A 10,450-nucleotide genomic window follows, 5' to 3' on the forward strand; every position below is an offset into this window, starting at 1 on the left:
GTATAACTCGTTCTACGTCAATCAGTTTAAGTTATGATACAAAATGAGGATTAAAATAACGATGATGAAGTTCTTGATCTTGTCGTTGATGAATATCCATACATTGCGTTGAATGTTACTTCATTGAAGAATTAGCTTGTTTATCATTGTTTCACATTAAGATAGTTGTGTCTGCAAATTTCAGTCACTCTGCGTATAGACTGACATTTGTGTAATTTAATATCATCGACTGGTGTTCCACGACTACACGTATGTATCCATCAATAGTTATGGACACTGAAACGTGCGAATTGTTTATATTCGAACATAATTGCGCAGGTAAAGTTATCATTCAAACGTTCTGGTAAGACACTTACATCACGAAGGCTTATTGACTACATTAGTCATGAATTCAATATAATCAATGTAAATATTCCTACGTGTTTGTATTCGTAACTAAATAATATTAATCAATATGGTTATTAAGTGTAAAACCGTACTATACAACCCACTCTTTATTTTATTAATCAATAATAAACTGTAAATGAATTTATGTATATACAATTATAATCTGAGTTCAATATTTTATCATATTGAATATTCTACTTTCAATAGCATATTTTTGAACATATTTTGCTTGTTGAGTTTATGATCATTTATGTCTTCTGAAATGTTTTAATGTTTAATTGATTATTTAACACATTTTTATCATATCAGTCCAGTGCCTTTATTTAATAAATTAATGTTAGTTTATGATGATTAGATCCCATTTGAAAGTAAGCATATTACTGACAAAAAAGAACGATACATCCAAGTTCATAATGCGCTGAATGATGCCACTCAATGCACAACCACGTATTTATGTTTGATGTTGTTTAAGACTAACTTAAGAAGTTTAATTATAAAATGAAATAATTCACCGCACTCAGTACGTTCAGTGCAGTTTTCCGTATATTTAAAAAGAAATGCCACAGTGGTGTATTGTATATATGTTCGCATAGCGTATAGCAAATATGTCAGTATAGTAGATAGCGTATATACAGTTGCACTAAGGTGACATCACCGCTCAAAAAGAAAAAAAAAGGGGGAAAACACAAGTTCTGTTTTCCCGTCTCCAAAACAAAATTAACTCGGGGAAACACAAAATAAGTCTGTTTTCACGAGTTATTTTTTTTTGGACTCGAGAAAACAGATATTCTGTTTTCCCGAGTTAATTTTTTTTTTTGGAGACGGGAAAACACAATTGCTATATTGAGCGCACACGATAATCGGCCAATCACAGGCGCGGATTATATTGAGGGAACAAAATACTATCTTGTTCCCTGAAATTAATCGGCTTATCAGAATCATTGCATTAGATCTTCCATAAAATTCACTGTTGTTTAAAATTTCGTGAACATGACAAATCGAGAAGAACTCATACGGGGCTATTTCAATGAATTTGTTCTGACTTTGAAATTTAGAAGTAGTTTGTCCTTGGTAGAGTTGTCTTTGACCGCTGCTAAAACTTCTGTATATAAGGGACGTTTTCATTGGCTGATTATTTTGAGGGAACAAGGTAGTATCTTGTTCCCTCAATATAATCCGCGTCTGTGATTGACCGATTATCTTGTGTTCAAAATATAGCGATTGTGTTTTCCCGTCTCAAAAAACAACAACAAATTAACTCGTGAAAACAGAACATCTGTTTTCTCGAGTACAAAAAAAATTGACTCGTGAAAACAGACTTATTTTGTGTTTCCCAGAGTTAATTTGTTTTTTGGAGACGGGAAAACAGACTTTGTGTTTTCCCGACTTCTTTTGTTTTTGAGCGGTGATGTCACCTTAGTGCCACCGTAGGGATATGTCCGAAATTTCCACTCCGGTACGACATTTTCTATGTTACTAACGATAAGTGGTGTAAATCATGAAAAGAGTCATAGTAAATAAAGGTGAAACAGTAAAGTGTTTACATATTTGCCTGAATGAAGTTATATCTTAATAAATAAATATATACGTATTGTTTTGCCAAAGTTTTATTTAACCAAATACGACAAATGTAACTATACATCCATAATAAAACATCATGTTAACCGAACTATATAAATGTTTGGCCTAAAAGCAGGCTCGATAACTCTGTATAAACACACAATGTACGCTAACAGAGCAGGCGGTGTGAATATAGGGAAATCGAAAGTAGGTCAATAAAGACATATGAAAATGGCTGCGAGCTTCGAGACATCGCAGAATAAAGGATCGGACGTAATATACGACGTTTGCTGTTCTGTATGCGCGGAGGATAGTGTATATAAAGAAGGATTATTTTATTGTCAGAAATGTTCAAAATCTTTCTGCAACGAGTGTGTGCTAATGCACAACAGAATACTCAAGGATCATTCAGTATCAGCGAATGGTAAATGTGACAACTGGTCTGTTAATAAGAAAGTGGATGATACTCTGGAGTTATGTGAGGAGCACGCTACTGAGAAATTGACGATGTTCTGTGAAGACCACGAGAAGCTGCTTTGCCAGTTATGTCTTTTTCACAACAACCACAGGTTCATATCATATAACCGTTAGGCCAAACATAAAAAAACTAAGTTTAATGTGTATGTAGGGTCTTACACTAGCTCCTCGAATTTAAAGTAAGTACGTTTTTTTTCACAACAACTATAAAGAACGTTATCTGAGATGTTAAAGCGCTACAATAATTTTATTTACATATTTTTATTTAAAGGGTCTTGTTCAAAGATTTTTTATTACATTTATTCTCTTTTATAACACATTCAAACAATAAAGACAACTTAACTACAATACATGCTTAATAAGAGGGCAGATAATTGGTCTTAATGACTACTACTTGAATAATACAATTATTATGTAAACATATTTGTATTATAATAAAACATTATTACCATTATATACCCATTTTCAAATGTATCTGTCTATGATTATTCCTCCAATAAACGATCAAGTAATTCATCACTGTCATGATTATCATCATTTTTATCATCATCAACAGCAACATAATCTTGATCTGTTATATTTTATTTTATTCACTTAAATATGCACTTTATCGTGAATGTTTCTGGTATAGATTTCATTACAACTTTATCATCACCGGTTGTTTTAATAACTTCATTTATACAATTATCAGCATGATATGTGTTGATTATGATAACAACAGATAATAGTGATGGTGATGGTCTTTATATCATTATCAATACCGCAACCATATTATGTATCAGTTTCATAAGTATAATCAGGAAAGGCAACGTCTGCACATGTAACATCATAATGTCATGACACACCAAATCATCGTTATTAATTTTAACATAATTGTTATGTAAAAACCAAAAGTAATACTTTTATAGATAATATATTTGACACACCGAATTTAAAAGAGAATTATTGATATGTCGATTAGGTTTCTTAGTAAATTGAATATATTACTTACATTAACTCAAATTTATTTTTCAGGCAATGCAGCCATGTAGTTTTATTATCTGACAAATGCAAATCTTCAACACAACACATGAACGTAGCTGATATTGCATCAAAAATAGAACAATGTCAGAAACGCTTAACAGAAACGATGATCAGAAGTGAACAGAATAAAAAGTCTCTGCAAAAATCATATGAAACTATTCTGAAAGAAATTCTTGATTTTCGTCGACAGATCAACGACACTTTAGACCGTCTGCAACAGCAAACAGTTAAAGAATTGGATAAGTTGTATTCCAGTTTAACCTATTCGTTGGATACTGAACTCAAAACATGTGTGACATTTATTTCAAAGCTAAAAATTCATACTACTAAAAGCAAAAGATCGCCTGAGCAAGAGTTTATTTTGAATAGAAAATATATTGACCAAACCGTTTCGGCAGAGTTATTTCTTCAAAAAGCCCCGACTTCAGACATTGAATTTCAGCACAACACGGACTTGGAGACGTGTCTCGCTGCTTGCACAGATCTCGGGAAAATCACCAATCGTGTTGGAGTGGTGTCGCATAAACAAGTTGATCCGAATGAGGTCATTCGAATTAAAAAAAAATCGACATTCCATGTGAGATCAAATACGGATAAGGAAATATGCACCATAACCGGTATATGCGAGATGGCCAACGGGAATCTCGTCATTTCTGATTTTAATAATCGATGTGTGAAACTCCTCGACCAAGCGTATAACGTAATAGGGCAAGAAGAGCTACCTACGTATCCGCGGTCTATTTGTAGCATATCCCCCGATGAAATTGCGGTGACTATGCGCGACGAGATTCATTTCTTACGAGTGGACACTGAAAAGATTATTACGATTAAACATATACAACTTAATCATTCGTGTTACGGAATAGCGACTCACAAAGGCGACATGTTTGTAACTTCCGGCACTGCTTTGCTCCAGTATACAACAGATGGACGATTAGTGAAGAAGTTGTACGAAGATACGTCTTCAAATTACTTAGGTAACGTACGTGAAGAATACACTTTGTATTTGGTCAAACATAATAGTTAGGCTATTCAAATTGTAAAATGAATACACGTTGGATTATGTAAAATAGAAGAAGTATGTCCATTTCAGGCTGCGTAATATGACATAATAAACCCTCTATTTCTACTTCTTTCTGAGTTGCATTGCGATGGTAAGGAACGTGTACTAAATGCTGCTAGGATCAGGATTTTGTCAGGGAAAAGTGATTTAGAGTACACACAAGCGCTTATGTGGGAAATGGTGCAATCGATACTATTTACTGCACACGCACCCTAAATGGATCTGAAAAGACATTGGCTGGTTAACGAGAGACTTTTCGGAGATTACCGGGATTTGTAATGTAATGATTATATTATAATTATAATTTATCCCTACTAATAGCACACGTAAATACGAATAAGACCATCTACATAAGATAAGACTTTTAACAAATTTCGATATTATTGGTGCGATTTGTGTGAGTCAATATTTGTAATCATGTGTGTAGGACATTGACGAACGAACCACTTTTATAAACAGTCCATATGAGAATTTAGAAACTATTTTAATTACCTACTCGATCTGTGCAAGGTATGGAATGTAACGTCGAATCAATCCTTTATAGTGATAATTTCTCATTTATATTTGCATGATTTACGCAATTATGTATACAATTAATTTATGTCATTACAATTAGCATAATACCAATTTGTATAAAGTGTAAGTATTGTACAGTTGTAGGAGTTGCAGTCAGCCCTGATGGCAAAAGGATCTATCTGACCGACAAAGAAAATAGTAGGCTTGTCACTCTGGCCATGGATGGAGCAGTCACAGCCACGCTCCAGGATCCTGCATTTAAACATTCCCGGCTAACAGGAAACATACACGTGGCAGCAACTGGACAGGTGTTTGTCTTTGGTAATAAATATGTAAGTCAAGTAGACACAGACGTCAATACAATCCTAGCCTAAGTCGACGTTGATTGCTGCCCTAGAGCCGTCTACTTCAATGTAGACAGAAGCAAGTTACTTGTGGGAATTGAACACGACAACATGATCGAGTTCAAAACAAAGATTTCATGACTTTTTAAGTGAGATGTCATTTAAATTTTTTTTTACTTAACAGAGTGAACTGTTGTATTTCTATTTTCACTTTCATTTAAGTAAGGAATTTTGATTTTAAATATTTAGATGTTATCAACTGGTCGTGTCTGTGTGAGTGTTATTTAGTTTGACAGTTTTGACGTCATCTAGATATCAATTCTGCATATGAGCATCATAAATCTGCCATCCATATTTTACTGCATTTTTATATTAAAATAAGTTATTGAGTACATTAACATAACTGTCATATATCCTGTAAGCCATGCATGATTTCCTCGTATGTTATATGTAATGTATCCAACAAAATCAAAATCCAATTGAATCCAATTGTAAATAATGTTTGTAAACAACATTAATTTTTAAACATTTCAAAACATAATGCCGAATTAAAGAACTTTATAAGCTCAAACATCTCACCAAACAAACCTTGAATACACTGTTTTTGATAATCAGACATGTCAGCAGTTAGCAATACACCACCTATTTGAATTGTTCCAATTTATTAAATTGTCAAAGTGATCTTCTTTTGAACAGTGAATTAGAAAATGTTCATAAGCAACAACTATGTCAACATCCAAGTAATGAAGGGATTAGTATTTGGGCTTGATGGATCAGTAAAATCTAGTTAATTAACCAAGCAACTCAAAACTTTTTTAGACAGATATTACTATCCAAATGAAACGAAAGACATGCAGTACGAATTTATAATTATTATTAAAGGGATCTTTTTACGCTTTGGTAAATTGACAAAATTGAAAAAAGTTGTTTCAGATTCGCACATTTTCGTTTTAGTTATGATATTTGTAAGGAAACAGTAATACTGAACATTTACCATGGTCTAATATAGCCATTATATGCATCTTTTGACGATTTTAAAACCTAAAAATTATAAAGCGTTGCAACGCGAAACGATTGAATAATTTGGAGAGTTCTGTTTTTGTCGTTAAATTTTGTGAAACTACGAAGATTGCTTATATAACGTATAAAATACGTCATGTATGTGTACTCGGCGGAATAGCTCAGTAGGCTAAAGCGTTTTTACTTCAGGACTCTGGCAGGACTCCAGGGGTCACTGGTTCGAAACCTGCTCCGGGCAATGTTCTTTTCCTTTTTTTAATTTTATTCTTGATTTTTTACTGGAGCTTTTACGATCCAATGTTTACAGTTATCAATATAAAGCATTTAATGAATAAGTTAAAAAATGCCAAAATCTGTGAAAAGGCCCCTTTAATATAATTGGTATAAAGTGTATGTAAATATAAAACCTACATTTCATTTCTTTGGACGATGAAACAACATTGGCTTGTTGATATGATTGCAACACAAATCGCAATAGTTTGCATTTGGACCGCAAGAGTCATAGTGTTTAATGTTATCCACTGTCGAATGACACAATACACAGCATGTTGTTGCTGGGATCATTTCTTCTATGCGTATGTTCCACATTTTGGACCGAATTGCCTCCCAAGCTTTAAGAAGCTTTTCTTTCTTTTCAGAGAAGCTCATGCCTGGAACAATAAGAAAAATTCAAAACTGCTTTTGTGTTTTCACTTAAATTATATTTGCATTGATCAGAGTCTATGGCTCAGATTAATTGGCAACAAAGATTAAGATGACAAATTCAATGATCGGTATTTGGCCTTTTAGTTTAAACATATTTATTTCAAACAATGCACATTGTGTTACATCACATTACATACAACAATTATACAGTTAACATGTTTGAATAGGATGGGAACGAAATACAATGTCTAATATAGTTGTTCTCCCTAAATTTGGCCTTTTGTCGTGCACAGAGGTGGCATGCATCTGGAGTAGTTTAAATAAATATATCAATCATTTTTCAATGTTTACATGGGGCTTAATCATATACATAACACTTTGTGTGCAATTAACTTTCAAACTGATTTCAAATAAATTCTTTATCGCAATAAACAATCTAATTTTTGGCGGTATACGAAGACCAACTTTGACAGAAGTATGCGAGCTATGTACATTTAAGACACGAATGTCTGAACATATTAAGGCTCGTCACTGTAAAATATTTCATAAAAATGTTGACTTGGTTACTTGGAGGCTCCATCATATCCATCGCAATTTCCTGATCTGTAGCACTCGAAGTCGATTTTATTTTCATTAAAATATTTTATTGAACAGGATATTTTTTTAGACATCCGGTGGCCTCTAGGAGCATTACATTTAGAATCCATGTATTTTGGAAACTTTGATGACTTAAGGATCATCGTTATTTATTTTCCATAATCTAACTTTAATTTGGCAGACAGAATGTTCCTTGTCGCGGGTTCTCGTTCTTCATATTATTCGTAATTTCATTCAAATTATTCTCGAATACTCAATATTCTAGATCTTAACACGATATTCTGTTGACCTTTCAGTCAACCAATCTTAAGCTCTTCTTTTGACTGGATACCCGGTTACACGTTACAGCATTATTCGACAAATCCAGTGAATTATTGAAACAAGTTGGTAAGTTTAAATTTTGATTTATTTCACTATAAAGTGTCCTGCTGACATTGAAATCTTCTTTTCATTAATTTCGATCGTCTTCACATGGATGCGCTATTTTGAGGGTCATTTGGACCCTATGAGCATGAAACGAAAAACTTGTGTTGAAGATCAAAATACGACGTTTCATGCCAAATTTTTAATATCTGGACCTTTGGTTTCCGATAGATCTAAAGCTATTTTGCTATATACGTCTGTATAGTCTTGTTACAACAATGGCATGGCCAGCATTTAACACAGGGACATAAGGCAACGCAACTTCGTAGAGGACTACTAGAGTAAAATATAAGGCAAGTGAATCTTCTGGTTTCATTGAGCTTAGTTTGCTTATAGTTTAATATATGAACGATCATAAAGTCACAACATGTCTTAAATGCAAAAGGGGCATATATGTTGTAATTTTAAACGTTAAATGATAAAACAAATCGCACACTGACAACTTCGTATCATAATAAACGTTTTTAAAAGTGTGTGTCAGCAGCATAGAGATATATATAAAACAGGTGGAGAAACGTGTAAGGTGAATTGAATATACCCTCTTTACTCTGTAAGAGCAGAATAACCACACCCTTTTTCGTTACGGAAAATACAAACAGCGACTGCAAAACGTCCAATATTAGGATATCATGCAGCAACCGAAAACTGAGCTACAAAATGTCCTATTTCGGAATTTTCGAGTTGCCGATTTGTTTTATAAATATTTGATGAAACAATTAATTAGGGAACGGGGATTTTTTTATAGCGGGTGAGGATGGGAAAATGATTTTCTCTAACCTATTAATGATAAATTAATGTGTATTTTAAGTTCATTTATGTCACCTTCATTTAAGCATCATCACTTTCGTTTGTTTATGCTGGGAGCCTTTATAAACCATAATGATATTTTGTTTTTGTTGTATAATCTGAGAAGTAGTAAGTTTAAAGTCCAAGAATTGTCTGATAACACGGAAATAAGCAATTGTATGAATATCCGTGTGCTAAGAAAAAAACGCTCCACAATGGTTATATGGAATATTATATTAATGTATATGCTTAGACTTGACAGAGGTTCAGAGCGGTACACACCTTTAAATATACCAACAAAAAGTCGACATAGAACGTTTGCTCAATGTATATTAAGTAACTGTTTTATTCGTCAATGTAAATCTGCTTTCGACTATATTTCGTATTTCAACCATCAATGAACAGTACGTTAACCAAATTAGAATAAATTTTGCCTAATAGTCCGACCGACATATACTGATCACATTGTCGATATACCTGGTTCTCGGTTTGGACACATGCACATCGAAAGTGGTAGTTAAAATAAATCACAAAATGGCTTCTGAGTTAGAAAGATCGCAACAAAAATGATCGGATGCAATTAATGAAATTTTATGTTTTCTTTGCGAAGAGGATGGCATACATAATTAAGGACTTTTTCATTGTAACAAATGTTTGAAAACATACTGCGACGAATGACTGCTTATGCACACATAGCTAATGAAGGATCATTTGGTGGCAGCACAAAGGGACGGTGAGAGCTGGAATGTTGCAAAAACAGTGGATGATAATCAGCTGTTATGTGAGGAGCACGACTGAGACACTAACGATGTTTTGTGAAGATCACGGACAGCTGCTCTGCCAATTATTTCTCCTTCTAAATCACAGGTCATTGAGTATTGATATAAAAATTAATGTTTTTACGCGAAGTACAATAATACTTGTTCCATTTATCATTCATACCGGATTGTTGTGTTACTCATTTAAACATTTGACAGTAGTATCAACGCTTAGAATATAGGCATTCAATAAAAGTAATATAAATAATAATAATAATAATAATAATAATAACAACAACAACAACAATAATAATAATAATAATAATAATAACAATAACAATTGTTATTAGTAGTAATGGTAGTATTGTTATTATTATTAGTGTGTGTTACTATAATTATTATTGTAGTAGCGCTATAAGAAGAAGTAGTAGTAGTAGTAGTAGTTGATGTTGTAGTAGTAGTAGTAGTAGTAATTGTAGAGTAAAAACATAAAGTTGATCTTAATACGATAGTCAGCATTCAGGACAAGTCACAATACGGTGTTCGAACCGCTACTAATAACGTCCCATGTTGAATAACTGGTATATACGAGACGTCAAACGGGGATCTCGTCATTTCGGACTGCAACAATAGTTGTGTTAAACTTCTCAATAAGGCATACAAGGTGATTTATCAAGTAAAGCTGCCTAATTTTCCAATGTCCATGTGCAGCATATGCCCCTTTGAGATGGCGGTGACTGTAAGCAGACATAAAGCTGATTTTCTTAATGGGTTTCATTTCTTACGGGTAGATGAAGGAAATAAGTTACCCGTAAAGGCTTTTCAAATAAAGAGGTATGTATGTAGGGGTA

General features: G+C 33.3%; 1 protein-coding gene across 1 annotated transcript; it reads left to right on the forward strand.

Moving 5' to 3' along the window:
* Positions 1-2,128: 2,128 nt before the first annotated feature.
* Positions 2,129-7,373, forward strand: LOC127837162 (uncharacterized). The gene is made up of 3 exons (XM_052364074.1): positions 2,129-2,516; positions 3,439-4,424; positions 5,165-7,373. Exons 1-3 carry the CDS (start codon positions 2,173-2,175, stop codon positions 5,398-5,400), a joined length of 1,566 nt encoding a protein of 521 aa, XP_052220034.1. The 5' UTR covers positions 2,129-2,172; the 3' UTR covers positions 5,401-7,373.
* Positions 7,374-10,450: the final 3,077 nt, after the last annotated feature.

The sequence above is a fragment of the Dreissena polymorpha genome, chromosome 7 (genome assembly GCF_020536995.1).
Source record: "Dreissena polymorpha isolate Duluth1 chromosome 7, UMN_Dpol_1.0, whole genome shotgun sequence".
Lineage (NCBI taxonomy): Eukaryota > Metazoa > Mollusca > Bivalvia > Myida > Dreissenidae > Dreissena > Dreissena polymorpha.